Source organism: Phaethon aethereus (genome assembly GCF_964289735.1).
Source record: "Phaethon aethereus genome assembly, chromosome: 4".
Classification (NCBI taxonomy): domain Eukaryota; kingdom Metazoa; phylum Chordata; class Aves; order Phaethontiformes; family Phaethontidae; genus Phaethon; species Phaethon aethereus.
In genome coordinates this window covers 45,428,621-45,448,469 of record NC_138578.1, presented here as the reverse complement: position 1 = coordinate 45,448,469, position 19,849 = coordinate 45,428,621, and the positions used below count along the sequence as shown (strand labels likewise).

The 19,849-nt window shown below is 36.4% G+C and overlaps 1 protein-coding gene across 1 annotated transcript in view; it reads left to right on the top strand.

Annotated features, from left to right (window-relative positions):
- Window positions 1–12,580: 12,580 nt before the first annotated feature.
- ASB5 (ankyrin repeat and SOCS box containing 5) overlaps window positions 12,581–19,849 on the top strand; it is a 28,635-nt gene continuing 21,366 nt past the window's right edge. The window contains exon 1 of the mRNA XM_081999579.1: window positions 12,581–12,809. Coding sequence (XP_081855705.1) covers window positions 12,614–12,809 — 196 coding nt within the window. The 5' untranslated portion in view covers window positions 12,581–12,613. The remainder of the gene's footprint in view (window positions 12,810–19,849) is intronic.

Here is a 19,849-nt window from a genome sequence, read left to right as displayed (position 1 = left end):
GCGTTGTGCCCTTTGGCTGTCGCGTATCAAAGGTGACTGGCTTTCATAAGAGAGCCTGTACGGTGTGTCTGCGCCGCAAGGGCTGGTCTGTGTCCTGCGTGACTGTGGGGAGGTCCCCAGTGCGCGCTCACAGCCGTGGCCCCTCGGAGCGGCGCGGGGTGGAGGCGCATCTCTACCCCCTGGTCCCCAGTGGAGGGCTGCTTGGGGTTGCTGTTCGGTACTCTGACCATCGGTGCTAGCAGTAGATATTCTTGTCCTAGTTCCTTCCTAGCTTTGGGGGGAAGAAAAGGGTTGTTTTGTGTTGGAGCGTTTTTTTTGTGAATTAATTGCCACCTGCTATGTTTCTAAGGCGTTCGTCTGGAGAGGGAAGTTGGTATTAGTAGCTCCGGTGGGTTTTTTGCATTTATGTAATAAAATGCGAATAACACTCGAGGTGGAGGCTTGTTTTTTCACTTGATGTCTGTATCTTGCTTTCACTGGTATTGTGCTTGCCATTCACCACCTTGTTTCCTATAGGATGTTGCTAGTAATTTCCACTTTGTTACATACATACTCAGTGTGTAAATCATCTTGTCTAGAAACCTCATTTGGTAGCTGGCATGTCACTGGAATACTTTTTCTTCACCAAATGGCTCTGTGATCCCACGCCACTCTTTCACCTTACTGCACCAAGTTGGTTGAAATTTCGCTTTGAGTTGGTGCTAGCAAAGCTGATGCAGTGGGGTGCTTTCTAAGTCCTCTTCCTAGGCCCCTACTTGGTGCCTATTCTTACTCCCTGGACCTGCAACCTTATGAGTCCAAGAACTGCGGGGAGAGAGAGCCTGTGCAATGGGTTTATTTTTCCATATTTCACTGTATTAAGTACACCAGACCTGATTAACACAAATTTCTTGGGATGGACAACAGGTGTCAGCAGTGGTTCAGTTATATTTAAGTTCCTTTTCCCAGCCCTAAGGTTCCAGTGCTGTAGATAAGGGGAGCAGGAACAGGAGCTCAGATACAGGGGTCTAAAAAGGCAGAAGGCCTCATGGTGACTGAAGGTGTAGGGAGAAGAAGGTGTGGGCTGTCAGGCCATTCTGAAATACATATGTTCTCTAATGGTGGTGCTGTTTCTTTTCCTCCCCTGTAACTGCGAGTTAGGTCTGTGATTCAGGGAAGAAAAATATTTGCAGATAAAGGTAGGGAATGGAAGAGGAAAAAGTTTGTACTAATGTGTTTCCACCCAGCTCGAGTTATCTGTAGCACACCTCTGTTTAGCACTATTATTAAACATAGCATATGACGGTACCTATGAGGACATTCCTTGCAGTTGGGAACCTGTGTTCCATGATACTGTTGATTTCTGTGTGTCTCTGTTTGTTACTGTAACAAAATCAGTCGCAGGCCCAAAGAGGGTGGCCTCTTCAGCAGTGTTCTGATGATAAACTCTTTGATGGTTTGCATTTGATAATTCTCAGCCTTCCTGGTATTCCTGAGGAGTTACAGAAACACAGAGAGTTTCTTGTGTAAAGGTTTTTGTTGGTTTGCTATTATTTTATGTTTTGATTTGCTATTCAAAACATTAATTGTTGTGAGATAAAGGGTTTTGATTATGGTCTGGAACATAGTGCTGCTGATACCTTGGATAACTGTTACTGAAAAGTGAGTATTTTTCCCTAAACTATTTGAAGACTTAGAAGCAACAAGGAAGCTTTTACAGCAAACTGGGGAACCTAAATATTTCAGAAGGTGTGAAATCTCTTCTATAATCAAAAAGATAGTTGCCAATGGGAATGCTGTTCTTTTCTTGTATCTACAAACAAAAGGCTCAGTTGCCTTTGCTCTTGCTTTTACTTTTTATAGTTGCTATTTAGAGTTTTTCACTAGATACTAAACAACTCTGCTGTTGGGGAAAACTTAATTAACTAAGGCAGAACTTGTAGAAGTGAAGTAGTGACGTTTCCAAAGCAACAGTCAAGTACCTGAAGTACCAAAGTCAAGTACCAAAATCAAGAGGTTTAGCCAAATTCATACTAGCATGTGTTTTTAAGACAAATTAATAAATACGGCTGTTGCTCATGTGATTCTACTAAAATAAATCCAAAGCTATTAAATAAATGTCACTTAAAAGCACAGTATGGCAGGGGAAGACAGGTGGTATAGTTTATTGAAGGACTGATCCATTAGTGTTTCAGAACAAAGAAAACTTCTGTGGCTTTTTAATGACTTAAATCTTGCAAAATCAAAAGAGGAGAAAAATTTTGAAATTAATAAGGCAGTTGTGAAGGAAAAAGGGAAGAAGATTATTCACAATAGCTGTTTGCTGGTAAGTTTGTAATTATTCCGTGAAAAATATAAAATCTGTTTTTTTTGTAAAGAACAGTGGCATAATATTGATGTCAGAAGCCACTGTCAGCTAAATAAGTTCTGTTAGTCTGAATGGATCAAATACTATAATTATGAAAACAAATTTATGGCATCTTGAGGAGGCAGAAAAGTTTGGGAGACCACTTCCAAGATGCTGTGGTGTAAGGTATTCAGCATGCCTGAGTGGTGTACTTGGGCCCAGACCAGCAGAGCCCCTAAGGCATGGCAGTGCTCAGGCTGGTTCTTACTTCAAGGAATTTTATAACTTTTCATTACAAACTAACTGAACGAAATGCAGAGGTGGGACTGGGAGCAGGTCTGAAACAGAATTCTCCATTCTCCTGTCCTTCCCTAGAATTATCCAACTTTGGAATTGTGTTCTTATGCAGTCTTTGATCTATTAATCATGTGTGGGTTTTTTTATAGTGTTGGCACTTCAGCAGGGTTGATCCCAGTCAGCAGCTGATGATTAGAGTAGTTTTCTGGGAGGGAATGGCTTGCTTTCTTTGGTTGAGAAGTTTCTACTCTGATGATCAAGTTAGTGAGTGATTCCTTTAATCATCTGTAAACAAAATGGCAAGTGTTGACAGTGACCAACAACAGAGATTGCTATGAGTTCTTTGGTTTTTTGCTGAAGTCAGGTTGTTTGTAACGTGGTACATAGGAACTTTGAGGTGGCTGACAGTTTGGGGTGTATGGCTTGTGAATTTCAGGTGAAGAGGAGGTGTTAGCTTCAGCCCAGGTGGTAGCACCTTTGGCCTTCTTAGGGCTTAAGTTTCTAACTAATTTCACAGGTGAAAGTTTAGGTGCCTGTGGCATCTTTGGCACCTTGCTAGTTAGGTGAGGACTGTATAGATAACTTTTTATTGGTCTAGGGCCATGTATGTACTTCCTAAATTTTACCGTGTCTAAATTCTTTACTGAATTTTTCTTTTTTTAATTATTGAAATATTAACTCTTTAAGAGACAGTAGCAACACACAGCCTCTTAGGCAGCTCTCGGTGCGCAGGAGAAGATTAAAATAAATGTGTTCATGAGCAGCTTGGGGAATTTTTGTCTCTGTTGCACCAGCCCCGTTTAGTTAGTGCCTCTTCTGGGTGGGCCATTTTTACAACTGGTGTGGAAAGGCTGTGGCTAAGAGAAGTAGTCTTTCTGGACTGCATTGAAGGGTATTTTTTCTAACCTTCTTCTCACCTCCATTTTTTTTCTTTGGTTCTACAAGTTATGGAGAAGAAGAAGGTAAGCAAACAGAAATTTTTACTTGCCTCTGTATTCTTATTGCTAGTCCTTCAGCAAGAAAATCTCAGGGAATTTTAAATTTCTGATTTTAGAATGAACTTGATATTTTATAACGCTATCTCATTTAGCGGCATAAGAATGCTTTATCGGAGATGGAGCCAAATATTCTTGGCTTCAAAAGCAACTCTAAGTATGTTTTGGAGCCCAACACAGTTCATTTTTGGCTCCTGTCAGATTTGCTATTGCCATTCCATGGCATATGAAGCCATGTTAGGTAAAGTCCTTTCATACATCACTGATTCAGCTGAAGCTTTCACATGTCATTGTACTTTGCATTCTGTGGCAAGAAGCCTGTGTGCTACTGATCCACCTCACTCTAGTTTTACTTCACTCCCTAAGTCAGTTACAAGTTCTTCATCACAAAGTATTTTTATGTCTCTTGTAAAAGGACCAAGCAGAGACTTGTCATGCCTTGGCTTGAGGAAAAGAATGTTTTGCTAGCTCTGTCAGGATGATATCACTTAACTGATACCAATTTTAGTGGATGGAAGAAACCTTTCTGATATGAACAGCAGTCATGGGAATCAGCATATAGTGATATATGGTTGTAGAATAATCTTTTAACTCTCATACCTCCCAAGTGATGAAATTGACTTTGCAATTTCCTTTTATTAATAGCCTTCATAGGCACCAGAATATACGTTTCACAGAAAGGAGACAAATGAAACCACTTCTACTTTGGCTAGAAGAAAACCTGGCAAAAGTTTGAGGAAATTGGGTATAAAGTTAAAGGAAACAGGTGATTTCGCTGTTTTTAGAAACAGTTTGTAATGAAGGAAAAAAAATCAGTTAAATAATTAAAAACAAATTAAAAGACAGACTATAATGATAAAACTAACAATTTCGAAAGGAATTCCAATTGATGACAGAAAACATTCACAACTCAGAGATATTATTTTGAGCAAATTTTTAACTTTAGAATAATTGGCAATAGTACTGTCTTGATGACATAATGTAAAGGTCTGACATATAAATAAATAAAAAAAATACTATAGATCCAAAATAGTTTCGTAGGTCCAGGTAGTATTAATTTAAACAGCTGAAGAGGCCTGTCTAGGTTTCAAAGTGACAGAGAGGCATTAGTTACAATGCAAATCTGGTCTTTTGAAAACTGTCAGTTGAAACAGAAAATCGACAAGTTCATTTCTCATGTGCTAACTGTGTATGTGATGAAAACCAAACCTTTACATCATGGCTCTTTTGAGAGAAGGTTTGGCTGTTATGCATTTATTTACTTATTTAGAGACAGCTATCTAATAAACAGAAGTGATATTTTGCAGTTCATTAAAGAAAATATTAACTGTAAAACCTGCAAAAATACCAAGTTCAGTTACATGAATTTTGATTAATAGCGTGGTTGTACTGCCTACTAGAGAAATAGCAAGGTTAGTTCTGTCAAGTTAGTTCAAATATCAGAAGCATAGTAACTGTAGTACCACATACCTAAGGAAGAGGTTGAGTTAGTTGCTGAAGAAGGAATCTGTGAAGTTCTATGGACATGTGGTTGCAGATGAAAACATTTGTTTGGACCCTAGAAAGGAACTATACAAAGGGAAAGAGATGCAAAATGAGGAGACTATTCAAAGTTTCACTGATACAGTACACTGAGCCATCAAAAATTACAGCTAAATATCCTTGTTAAGAGCTGGCTTGTGTGTGGATTTTGACATTACTCTGCCCTCATGGTTTGCTACTGCTTTTTGACAGGAGGTTACTGTAGCAGAATAGGTGGTACGGGCTGTGAGTGTTTTTTTTTTTTTTCCAAGTGTGGAGTCTGAAAGGTTGGTTTAAACTCATCAACAGTTTAAATTGCCAGATTTTGAACTGAAGTGGCTGAATACCAATACACATTCCTTCCTGTTGATTTCCAGGAAGGGAGAGAGAGGGGCAGGCACCTTTAGCTGAGAAATGGAATGAGCAGCTGGATGTGGTAACTTTTTAAACTCCTGGGGGGCAAGATTTGCTAGAGTTTGTCTGTCAACAGTCTGTGTGTGCCTGCTGTCTGACATGTTTCTGGTTTTAGTAATGTCTCCAAGTACACACATGACTTATTTTGGAATCTTCTTCTGGAATCTTCTCTTAAAAATTGGGTTGTGTTAGGTATCCAAAGAGGATGGCAACAAGTACTGTAGGGCAAACTTACTATGTTTCTTAGCAGAATTTAGGTTGAATTTACTTGTAGGTGGGACAGTTATACATGCTTCCCTTCTGTGTAGAACTTTACTGTCAGTGATTAGATGGACTGGTTAAGCAGATCAAGCATAATGATAATGTTGCTGATAGGGCTTGTTTGATATTAGACTTGCAGTTGAAGTGGAATCTATCACCATTGTGAGGAGCAGCTATCCAGCGGGTGCATAACAAAGTGATACAGCTTTAAAATTCCTGTGTATTCTTTCAAAGAACTGAGAAAGTTAGAAAATGGGAATTTCATAATTACTTAAATATCTGACTGACTTTTTATGTTTTTAAATACATATTATATAGGGAATGTCTGTTATGTCTAGAGATACTGATTGATATTTAAATTCTTGACCAGTAATTCCATCCTCTGGAAATTTAGATATGCAAGCCTGTGTGTTAGAGCTATTTTCTAAGATAGTAGTAGTAATATTTTCAACAGTCAGGAAAGACAAAACAGCTGAATAAAACAAATTTAAGTTCTTTAAAAGTTAGCAGAAGAATAAGCAAACTTTTCATGATGTTACAAATGAAAGGTTGCACCATTCATGTACCCGAAGAACTTGATTTATATAGATCCTAAACTGAGCACTGATTTTAATACAGTGGAAGAAAAATAAAGAAGTACGACCGTATCCACCCAAAGGCATGAATTTGGGCTTTGTGGAACAGTTTGAGAACCAATGGAAATAATGTGCTACACCAAAATACAGAGAGGAACTATTTATGTAACAAAACTTTTGTAAGATAAATTTTTGTGCATTAAAGCTTTTTAAATGCATTTCATAGTCTGGTGAGAGAAGAGGAATGGTGTCTAAATGCATAGCCATTCAGTAGCATGAGCATTGAAAGTCAGAGCATGACTGCTAAGAGGAGGAGGGTAACGTTTTACACCGCTTACTCTGATTTTCCTCTGTTACGACACTGAAGGTGGCATTGCATTGCATTTTGAAAGAGATTTTTGGTTAAAGTCTTTAGCTGGGTGATCAGGAGACTAGCATGAGTTATGAGAACTGCAGAAGTCTGGATGAAACATAACTTTGGATATCAATTATAACCTCACGCTGCATTGTTTGTGTAGATTCTGGATAGACATGGCATTGAGGTACTCCAGGAAGAAAAGCTGTAAAAAGGAGATGTAGGCCTTTCATTTGTTTTACAGTGTCGTGTTTTCTTTGGTTGGCAACACAACTCTCAGGTTTTTGCGCTGAGGATATGGCCTTGTCATGTGGTGGAGTAAGCTGTAGAATTTTTAAGGATAGCAACAGGGTACAGCGAAAAAGAAGTTCAGACCTGAACTGAGCTTGGTCTACTGTGGACCAAAGTTTGTGTTCTCTCACTTTTCCCCCCAAACAGTAGCACAAAGTCTGTACTTTGGCCATCTTTCCTCTTCATATTTTACAAAGAAAGAGTAGAGTCTGGGTTGTGCTAATGGGCTTGAGTTCCTGGTTGGAAAAGGACTCAGTAGCTGTTTGATGTCTTCCAGTCACTCCAATATGATTTGTTTGTTTTCCCATGCCTAAGCATAGATGCATAATATCCTTGACTTGTGAAGTATATTACTGAAAGAAAAATCTAGTATTTTTTAAAAGTTGTTTTGTGGTATGTCTGACTTTTGTTGCCTTACCTTCAATGTTAAGGTAGCATTTTGCATAACAACATATATGAGCAAATACATTTTAAAATAGTGTCTAGATTTATTCAGTTCAAATGCTTTGAATAGAAGATAATAGGAAAAAATTGCTTATAGAACATACATCAAGGAGGAAATGAGATAACATTCAATAACTTTAGATGAATCAGATAATATTTTAACTTTCGAGGATTAGCATCCCATACACCTATTAACATACAAGTCAGCAGGTCACTAAGCAGGCCGTTTTTCATGCTGAATTAGCCATTGCCTTTTTAGTAGCTCAGGCTTCTCAGCATTTTTGAGTCTTTCATCAAGCACTGTATGCTTACATCAGAAACTCAATACTAGAACTGGTGGCTTCTTACTGATTTTACTTTAAACTGTTTCTGTTTCAAGGTCATTGTTTTAGAAGTTTCTCCTGGTGGGTTGTCTATAATGTATAAAATAATGCATTCTTCAAAGCACCTAAGAGTTCCCGGTCCACTGCCTGGCATCCTATTTCATTAAATTATCTTCTGTGATATTTGTTATTAGCCAGAAGTTTCAATACCAGGATAACTATCTTAACTTCTTGTGTATTTATAGCCAGATCTCTTATATGTGGAGAAGGACATGCAGGTGAAGCGTCATACAAATAATTCCTTATACTGTATTGCATGTCTCATCTTTAAAAAAAAAAGTTCGCTTTTAGACATTTAGATGCATCTCCAAAATACTGAAGAAAACTGTTAAGACTAACTGTAACAGAATTTGTGTCACGAGTATAATTACTCTTCTACAGCCTATATTAATCTAATTTAAGGATATTACTTTAAAAGACATAATTAGAAGTAAGTATATTTTCCAGAAGTAAAGAAACAGTATATGCTATAGAGAAATCATATTTCTAGGGATTTTACAGTCTTTAGTATTAAAAAATGCCTTCAAAGATTGAATGTTATATCAATTGTATTATTTTTCTTGTGTATCTTGCCTTACTGAAAATTAAGCACACTAGTCTTCTAAAGAATTGAGGAAAAATTGCCAGAATAAAATAAAGAGTTTATTAATGTGGTTACATAATTAATCATAGAAGATAGAGCATGCTTTTTTCTAAAAGGTACACACTTAGCTTGTGGGTAAATTGCACTGGATTTCACAAACAGTTTGAAGTAACATAAACAGGAGCTGCTGCTGAACATGCACAGTAAGGCTAATATTAAAGGGCAGGTTACATTGAGCACTGGAGTTTGACATTAACCACTTTTATAATAATTATAAATGGCAATATTGCTATCTTGAATATACTGATTATATTCTTTAGAAATTATAAGTGACCAAGCTACATTAAAAGGGAATTTAAGACCATAAATTCCAGTATTTGAAATTTTTAAAATGGTTTTAAAATTAAAGTAATTATTAATTGTCAGAAATAGGGAAAGCATACGAGAGAAATTATTACATTGTTCTTGTTTTGTTTGCTGGGAATATGCTGATATATCAAACTAGGGGGATCTTTGTCTGTCAGAGTATTACTATGTTCTTAAAACAAAACAAAAATCCTAATATTGTTTTTCTGCAGTGTAGCTTGGTGCTATTTTCCGGTGTGCGATGATAAAGCCTTAAATGTTACAATAATTCTACATGCTATCCCTTTTATAGCCATTAAGTGAATAAGCATTCAATATTTCGTTTTATTTGGGTTTGTTGTCCAAATTTTGTATGAAAAGAAAAATTATTAGGTGCCTAATTAGTTTCAGTAATGTTTTCAGCAGAACGTCTGAGTGTTTTGTTAACAGCAATGAAGTCATCTTCAGAATACTCCTCTTGAGCGGTCCTTTTAAACCTCTTTTACAAGTGAGGAAATGAGGCAGAGAAATTTCATTCCTAAAAGTCAAAACTATACAGGAAATGTGAATGTCCAGATTAAGCCACTACTCTTTTCAAGTGCTTTGATATTTTTATAACGTTTGATATTTGTTATATATTGCGGATGCATTTCTATTCGGAAGCTCTCGGTGTACTGCACTGCTGCAAGACCAGACTGCAATTGCTTCACCTTGCTGTGCAATAGAAAATTTGGAACATTTACATACCAGTTTTTTTACACTATTCCATGGCATCGCATTGACTGTCAGATCCTTTATTTATTTACTTATGCTTCTACTTTCTGATTTTCATTACAACATCTGTAGCTTTCTGTTCCTGGTTCTCCCAGTCTGCATGGGCTTGCTCTCAGCTATTTTGTGTTAAAGTCTCAGTATTCACATTGTTGATTCTTCCAAAATGGTGTGTGAGTAACATCTGAACAGTTGTTCTGTTTTAATGACTGTGTGCCTGGTAGCATGGGTTTGCCAACAGCTGTAATGGCAATTTCTGCAGAGCTTTAGTAGCCTTAGGTTGGGATGAACTTGGTTGTTCTGTGCAGTTGGGAGAGTTTCCAGTTAAGATGGCACATGAATTTTACAGAGCTTTAAAAAAGAAGTAGTATTGTTAGGAGAGTCATTTTGCCAGCTTCTTAGGAGCATGTGTGAACTGAAATTCTCAAAACTCATAATTTCTTTCATTTTCATGAGATTTATAGCTAAGGGGGGAAATTTTTGAGAGGGTAGAAGACAAGCTTTGATACAGGAATAACCCTTCAGCTCAGTTTTCATGTTGTTTCTAAAAGAAGTAGTTTTACAGATCAATGAGGATTTTTGAAAGATCACATCACCTGCATCCACAGCCTTATTTCTGAAAAGGTTTTTGTTATTTTTGTTGACTCTGCAGAAGAATTTGACCTGACGAAGATGATCTACCAACTGAGAAATTTCTCTTCAGTGATTTAGCTAGTGCAGTTATAAGAAACAGGATATAGTATTGTCAGGGGAAGATTAAGTCTGAGTGCTGCTGTTAACTCCAGCTGTTATTTATAGTAATCACTGTTTGGATTTTCACCTCTAAAAAGAAAGACTGTTTTGTTAATTAACAAAACGTGGGAGAAGTCCAGATGAGAAAGAATGGTTACTGGGTGACACAGTGTGGAGTCAGGAAAAAAAAGGGGTCAAGTAAAACACTATGGAGAAGAAAAATGTTTTCCATGAGATAATTATGAATCTTCCTTATTCTCCATGGTAAATTTGCAAAATAGGTTCTTAAGATGGCTGGGGAATTCTGTGGACTGATTTAGTTAAGCTTAATAATACTGGTAGAAGTATGGAAGAAATAAGAAATTCCAATACTGGATGTGTCACTAAGGAAAATATCATTTCTATTAATGATTGAAACGGAAATTGGCAGTGGTGGCTCAGAACATAATGCCTATTTATCCTTATGGAAAACATGACACCTCAATTCAGTGTCAGATAACAATGTGCCAAATATAAAAAGGGATTTTCATTTGGCATTTTAAGTAGTCACTCCTGCTTCTAACTATGGTATGAGGAGAGCAGTTCCTATTCTGGCTGGATGAGAAAATGTCTATAAATGAAATTTAGTAGAAAATGCATATATTTTCTCACTGACTAATATAGTTTACAGTATAAACTGCTTTTTAATTGGCTTTTCTAGTTACTGTTTTGACTTTTATGTGGATTACTTTTTTTTTCCAAAGGAAAAGACTGAATGTCTGTTTCTCTGAAGATAAGCACAATTCAGTTCCTGTCTGTTAAATCTCTTTATATTATTTCCTTTTATCATTGTCTTTTCTTCATTTATATAGGTTTATTTGAATGAATGTAGTTTCCAGAAAACATTATGGTTTCTTACTCTAATAAATTTCTCCTGGAGCTAGATGATAAGAGGTTCTTTATTTTGTCACTTTCCTTTCAAAAATATGATTTTGTATCATATCCGTAATATCTGTTGTGCTGTTCATTGAATTCAGGGGGATCTGTGGATGCAGTGACATTTGAATCATACCCACTGTTCCTGATGGATGGTTGCCAACATTCTAAAATGTTTTTTCCTGACCATCAAACAAGAGAATCCAGAACAGAATAGAAAGAATGTTTCAGATTTACTACTATGGGTAGAGTATTTTAAACTATAATTAAAGACACTACTTCTTTTATTTAAAAGGAAGTATAAAAGTTTAGAACAGGACCCTTTCCTATGCTGCTGCGATTCTTTATTTTAAGGTTATAGCTTACTTAGGAATCTAGTTCTGTCCTGCAGCTCCTGAGTTTGTATCATGTTGTGACACCACTATTTACTCAGCAGTTACTCACACTAATGGAACAATTTGTGCCTAACTGCTGATGACTACGAGTGATAACTTTATAGTATATAAGCAAATTAATTCTTAAAAAATCTGAGGAATTCCAATTCCTCTTTCTAAAATTGGCCAAGAAATAAAGCCTGTCCTGTCATAGGTTTAAAATAATATGATGCAGCACAATTAAATATGTATAATGAGCATTAGACATTTTCCATGTTGTATATTTACCACTGCATTTATTTAATTTTAATTACATGGTAATTAATTTAATATTAAATGTTCTAAGTTTTTACTTATAAAAATATCTAAGAGTTTGATTTTTGTAGTCTGCTCTGAATACTGTTTTTTGTATAACACTATAAGCCGTGTATACTAGGTATTTTCATTCAGCATGAACAAAATAATAAGAGACTGTCAAAGCTGTTTCTTTATTAATGTGTATTTCAAGAATTTACTGATGTGGTTCCAATTTTTATAAGAAAAAAATGGTCTAACATAAAATGAATTAGCACAAAAGAGCAATTGTACTCAAGAAGCAGGAGAACTTATTTTAGCAAAAACTGATTACCTGAGTTACCTGTTTTAGTACATGGAATTTTAGTTCTTAATAATAATACTTTTGACAGTGTATTTTTAAACACGTATTAATAGAGTAAATAAATGAATTAGAAATGCAGAATTTAGAACAAAACAGACCTTTTAAGCGGAACAAGTACAATCCAGGGTCTTGGAACCTGTGTCTATTATATTCTGTCCCACTTGACTATCACCAGGCTAGCTGGAGCAGTAGTGAACTCAATACTATGTACAGTATAAATAATCGTCATATTTTGAGCAGCAAGCATCATGACCAGCTGATATTTTCTTTCCTCAGGACCAGTTGTTCCCAAGAGTGCGTGGCTGGAGCCATATGATCTTATCAACACATTTGAGAGCCCTACCCAAACACTGAGAGAGATTTTGCTGCAGCAATGACTGTCATAGAAGAAAGTCGCCCTTTTGCCCAGCAGCTATCCAATGTCTACTTTACTATACTTTCCCTTTTTTGTTTTAAACTTTTTGTGAAGATCAGCCTCGCTATACTTAGTCATTTTTACATCGTGAAAGGAAACCGTAAGGAAGCAGCAAGGATAGCTGCTGAATTTTACGGAGTTCCTCAAGGACAAGGTATATTTGTATTTGCTATCTTATCACTACTGCTTGGGGTTTTTGGTTGTTTGTTTTTTTTTTTTTCTGGGTAATGATTTATTTGCTAGCCTAATTTATATTCAGTTTGTCAAATGATATGAATGATATGTGAGGGGTTTTTTTCTGTAGTTCTCACTGTGTTTTTTTTTAAACAAAAATCTGAAGGACTGTTTTTAGATTATTTAAGCTTTTGGGGTTGTTTTTTTTGGCGGGGGGGGGGAGGTGTTAGGTTATTAAGTTCAGAATAAAACTGAAGTATTACAGACAATGTCCTGTTAGGAGGGAGGCCTATACTTAGGGTGGCTGTACTTAAGATTGCCAAATACATCCTAATCTAAGATGATTTTCCAAACTGCTTCTAGGTTCCCCATGCTTCTAGGTTCCCCAGGTCACCTGTTTGTTTTGAATTACCTGTTTGAAATTTTCCATGCTTGGCATGTGATTATTTTGCAACGTTTTTGGTAACAATAGTCCAAATGTTTCTGAGAATTATTTCTTGATTAAGTTAAAATTTCCTTATAATCATTTATTTGAGAAGATACAGTCCATCTGTACTTTGATTTAGTTAGTGTCTTGGCACATATCAGGAAGCTTACTGTTTGTCAGGGTGGGCTTTTGGACATCTGTGTGGAAACCCATCAGATTTTACTGGGTTGAAAGTTCATGTGAAAATTCCTTTTTCTGTTTGCTCAAGCAGAACTTCGGCAGATCTGGGCACTACTGTTCCCCCAAGCTCGACTGTGGTGAACCAGTACCAGTTTCATTCAATGCTTTTTGTGGGTCACAGAATGCAGAAAACTCTCCCTTCTCGATTGTGGTATCCTAGTGCGTGACTGAGCTGTGGTTTTGCTCAACTTGGGATCCCTGCTGCCTTGCTTGTCTTTGTTGTTCCTTGTATTCTGGAATGACATCAAGTTTGAGTTAGGTGAAGACTTGTCTTGACTCTTATCGCCTTCACCACTCATCCCTAGGTACCATGAAAAAGAAGAAATAACCCAAGTTAAATGTAGATGGGGAGACTGTAGAAATGAGCCACAAACGGTTTCAAATGTAAAGATCTCTTCAGTCTTCAATGTTGGGACAAAAATGAGACATTTTAGGTGTATGTATTTAAATTTGCAAACCGGAGAGAGAGGCTTACATCCTAAAGCAGGAATTAGCCTGTTTGTGGAAGATTTACTTGAGGTGGATTTATATTATGTGTTCTCTGCACAATTTAGAGGGAAAGTTCTAAAACCCAGCGCTTTTTCATCTGAGTATGTTAATCTCATAATTTGAACTATTCCACAAGTATGTTTGTGTGTGAGTATATGTACAGATATATATGTATGGGGGTGGGGGGTGTATTCGCTACAGTAGGATGGAAAGGACTGACTGTCCATCCCACTAGCAGAAATACTTCCAGTGAATGTGGTGGCCCTTACTTGAAATCCAGATTTTTTTTTTGTCAAAAACTGATGGCTAGCTCTAAGGCAGCTCCTTCTGGGAAGACTGACACAGAATCTGAGTAAGGAAGGAAGAAGACTAGAGGGAAAGGAATAACATGCATCAGGTTGGAAAGTAAAATAGTCTTTAGCAGACTTTAGTTTGGTCATTTGTCAAATGTCTGAACTATTATGTCTAAATAAATGTATATTCAGCGTTCTAGTAGCTGGCCCATGCAAAAGATGAAAGTCTATCACTCTTGCAGGTTATTCTTTTGTTCAGGTAGCAGACATTTATATTGATTTAAAGGCGCAAACATATGGTAGAGTTTCTGGGTTTCTGCTTGGTTTATTAAAAAAAAATAGTTAATGCAACTATTTTGTGCTTGAACTGTACTTTTTACAAGTCGGCACCAATATGTCTTAATTTGTCACTGCCCAACTCAGTGTTTGGAACAGTCCTAAGCACATGTCCAGCTAATGTTATGTGATCTGCAAATTCAGCCATTTGTTGTCATTAACGGGACCGATCCTTGCTTGTTGGGATGCAAATAAGGCTCCTCAAAATTACTGTTTTATTTCATCTTTTCTATATCTGTGTTCTATGTTTGTAGAAGGGGCATAATACTGTCCCAACTCACACCATGTTGTGGGATTTGTTTTTTTATGTTTGTGAAACACAGTACAGAGATAATTCAGTACAGTTTATACAATCCAATGTAACAAAATATCCTGTTCAAAGTAATATGTAGAGGATGTACAATAAGTAATAAGCTACAGCTTGTAACATTAAATGATAAAATTAAATATTGAGTATCCTCCTAATTAGTGATCCTTTTCTGTATTAAGCAGTAGAGAAGCCTCAGCAGGAAAAAAAAAATCAAACCGGAAAAATAGCCTATCATTGCCTAGTTGAAGTTTGTAGTGTTTCAAGAAGTAATTCTAATTAGAAGAAATGTTAGTTTTCATTTTCTAGTTTTAACCTGATTCTTAAAAAATTCTTAAAATTCTGTTAGTGCTGGTATTTTCAGTTTGCTGGATTAATTACCAAATTAATTTTTGCTATTATAATGGCTTAGCTAGGATGGAGTGCTATAATTTTGAAGAAGAAAAGAGCCTTTGGAAATAATGTGCTATTAGGTACAGGCATTATTTCATGTGTACTGAATTGAGCTCTTGAGTTAAAATAAGCCTGTCTTTTACAAAGCCTGTATAATTGAGGACATCTTAGGTACTGAGCAGTAGTACTTGGTGGCACTCCTTTCATCAAACTGAAGGTATATATGTCAGTACAGGATTTGAGGCCCAAGGATCACACGTTCCATGCCTGACTGTTTTGTGGCTTGTTCTTTGTTGAATACAAGGAGACAGCTTTACCTGTGTCATCTGCCTACTGTGCTCTTGTTGCTAGATATTAGTAGTGAAACAGGTCATATTTTTTTCCTTAATATTTCAGGAATATTTTCTCTCCAGTATGGATAGTCACCAGTCTACTATGTTAAATCTGTCCTTTGGATCTCATATGTATGTGAACAGCTGGGCAGGGATAGTGTCCCAATAACTAGAAATTATTACATTGTGTAATAATAATTCATGGCATTGAAATAGAAGAACTAGATTGGTGTTCAGTATCAGCTAAGACCAGAAAACTGTGTATAAAATCTCTAGTAATTATAAGTCACATTAATTTGTTTATGGAGATGAAGTCTGAGTAAAACTTTTCTTGTATGCAGCTGAAAGGCACCTTGAGAGGTAATTTGGATGCTCTGGGATCAAATATATCAAATATAATATCAAATTAGGCAAATTTTTGTCTAACTTGTTTTTAAAATGCCTAGTACTAGTGAGTTCTGCAGTGTCCTTATGCAACCAATTACGACTTTTACTGTTCTCATCACTAGCTTCTCACTCCCCCAAGACCTACCTAAATATTTCTGCAAACTAAATACATAAAATATGATTAAGCTCTTTATCAATTTTTCTCCATGTATGAAAAGTAATCAATTTAAAGACTATTATCATGCATCTTCCTACTTCTACTGTTTTCATCTTTTCTAGAATTAAGAAAAAAATTTAACTTAGTCTGTCCTCCTAAGTCTTGTTTTCTAGACCTGGAATTACTGTAGTTGTTCTCCTTTGGATTTGTGCCAGTTAATATACAGTTCATAGACATCTTTATTGGTGTCTAATTCCCCATGTTAAACAGAGTGCTCCAGCTGAGACTTTATTAGTGCAACCAGTGAAACTATTAGCTGTGTAAAAGTGGAGCAGTTATGTCATGTGCCATATATATGATACCCTATGTAATACCTTCTGGAATGATACGCTCTTTTTTTTTGCCCCCTTTTTTTTTCCCACAAAAGTAAACTATTAAGGATGCAGTCTGTAGCCTACTATAAACCCCATGTTAAAACAGAGTCACTGTACAATGCATTTGCTTTTTCCTCTCTAAGTGTAATACTTTGTACTGGCTTCAGCTGACTTCATGCTGTTGATATCAGACAATTTCTCCATTTTACTCAAGTCTGTTTTGAATTGTTTCCCTCTGAGCAGTTGCAGCACCTGCAGTTTAGTGTCATCTACTGATTTTATAAAAATAAATACAATATTCTGTCATCCAAAATACTAAAAAAACTGAACAGCACCAGGTGCAGGATAGAACTCTGCAGTCTTTTACATTTGTTTAAAGTAGATTAAAGACCCATGTCTTAAAAAACTATAAGTACTGAATTATTTTTTCACTTAAGTCAGTGGTATTACTGCCATAAAAGAATTAAATGAAAAAGGGATCCATTCTAGTATAAAAAAAGTCCCATTCACTGGATTATTTTTAACTTTGGCACTGATTTTGTAAACACTTCTGTACACATACTTGCCCCATTGAATTGAAAGGGACTGATTAGTTGTTCGGAGCTAAATGCTTTGCGGTCAGGGGCTATAGCTGTGTTGTAAACACCTTATGGTGCCTAGCTTTTCTTTTTTTATTGTGTTGAAGTGAGGGTGTATTTATTCATTACTCAAGAAAATTTGCAAAGTCAACATTTTATTCATTTCTTTCTTTATGGAAAAAATCATAGCACATACATGTTTATTCCATTTTAAAATTCTGTGCCCTACAAACTGACCTACAAAAATGAACGTAATTGCAAATTAACTTTGTGTATAATTAGCGCCTTAGTAGGCTATCTGCAGTGACAGTGATCTGTACAGTAAGATTCTTCTCTCACTGTATTTCCAGACCTGTGACGGGTTAATAACTCAGCCTTTTGTACAGCTGTTGCTAAATACAAATTGGAGTATCAAAAGCAACATTTAGACTCTTCCTACTATACTAACTAGCTGGTCATATCATGAAAGTGCTTTGTGTGTCCAAGCACTGAGTTGGAGCTTCAGCTAAGTTTTACAGTTCAGTTGCTTTAGGATGAGGTAGTAGAACTGTGGTATGACATGATTTCGAAGTGTGTGTATCAAATCTTAAGAGTTAATTCATTGTGAGGTGCTTTGGGTCTGTAAGATACCAGCTCTACTGACAAATACTGGTAACAGCTTGGTTTGTGTGGAAGAGTCCGTACTTTATAGAACGAGGTATAGTTCCCATTCACAAACATTTTATAAGGCAAAAAGAGTCTGTTTTATCAAAATTAAACCTGATACCCAGTAGCTGTCAAAATGCTTTTAGCTGTAAGCGGAAGGTCATATAGAGGAACTTTCTTATGAAAGAATTTTTTTGCAGAATTTAATATAGCATAAATGACAAACAGCTAGTCATGTATTTAGACAGATACCTGGGGTCTGATGTACAACCTGAGTAGTTCTGACAGCATAAAATGCTTTTTCTTTAATATTCTATCTTTAAAGTTATGTCAACTTGTTACAAAAATTTTCATAGAATATCACTTTATATATTACTATACTATTTTAAAGTAATATTTGAAAGTTATTTGAAAGCAGAGTTTGTATTTGTAGTATTTGAGTATAGCATCTCAAAATATATTACACTGTTTTTTGCAGGACTTGGGAGGTGAATATGCCCTGATTTCTTCCAAGTTAAAAAAAAAACAAAGTCTACTCTCGAATGAACACAGCAAGTTCTAAGCTACCCATCTTTGCTGTATCTGCCCTGGCCAGGCATGGTAGGAATGTTCAGTACAATAGTTATTCCTAGTTACTCTAAATTAAGCCAACCATGGGACTGTGGTAGTTCAAAACTGGAGTCCCCATCTCCTTTCAGGATTATGAGACTTGTATATAGTATGAAGCCTTCTGTTTCCTCCGTTTTCTTGTAGGCTGAGTGCTGCTTGGGTGGACCTGAGAAATTGGTCCATTAAATACAACTCATAAATAGGAAGTAATGCTGTGTTTCACTGTTAGGGATCTGCTGTTTTGAAAGCTTGATTATGATTTTGAACTGCAGTGGATGATTAGAGCAAAGTTTTCCTATTATTTTATTCTAACAAGTTGCAATTGATAATGTCACTCAGCAGCAGTTGTTAGGTAGGGAAGATAGGCATGAGGCATTCTCTCAACTTGCATTCCACAGAGATCACAGTTCTATTAATAAAAGCCGTATAAGACCTCTACTAGCTTCCTGGATACAATAGAGATTTAGTAATGATAGGAATATTGTATGGCATACCTATTCACCATACCACTTGGCGTAAGGCACCACATTTAGCATTTGTTTTTCATATGCAGCACGTAAGCTGGTGGTGTAAAAATGCTTAAGATAGTGTGAATGTTCCTTTTTGAAAGTTCAGAAGGGAGGTTTTTTTGATGGAGCTCATCACCTTCTCTTATATGCTAAATAACTTTGCCTAGTATGACAAATAACTGCCAAAGAAGAGTCATACTTCAAAATAAATCTCAAGAAGACACTTGATTAGAATGAAGCCAAAGACACCACATGTCAGCAAGATACTAGAACTATTCTCCTCTGAAGAACATAATCTACCTTAAAGGGATTTTGGTGAGAGTTACATGATGCAACTAGACTGGCATGGCCAGAGCCCTGACCTATTTGCAGCAACAAAACCCAAGCACATCTGTTGACAAGCACTGACTCTTCCCTCACCTTAAAGAAAATCTCTGAGGCTACAGAAACTTCTAGTGACTATATCTGCTGGAGCCTGTTTGCATACTTGCTTCCCTGAAAGGAACTGAGATATCCTATCATGTGGATTCCTTTGTGGTTTCTGGTTTGTTTTTTTTTTTTTTACTCTTATCTGTATTTGTATGTCAGGACCTCCTGCAGAAGAGCATTGCCACAAGCTGTATTTTACGGTCAGTACCATTTATGTGTGACTTCTTGAAATGTGTCTACTCTTTGTGAAGATGTGAAGATGGACCTTAATGTGTCACCAGCAAGGGTCCTATTGGCTTGCTTGATCTGCACAGTCTTAAGTTAACTGACATGGAAATTCCCTTCAGCTGATTTCTTTATTTTTCTGGATTAAATGAATAAGCTTTTGAACTACAAACAAGTACAAAATGAAACATGTGAACTCTGAACACTCACAATCAGAGTGAACATCAGGTTTCAAGGTGCATAGCAATAAGACTGAAAGATAATCCTGGAGCAATCTGCCTGCAAGGCCT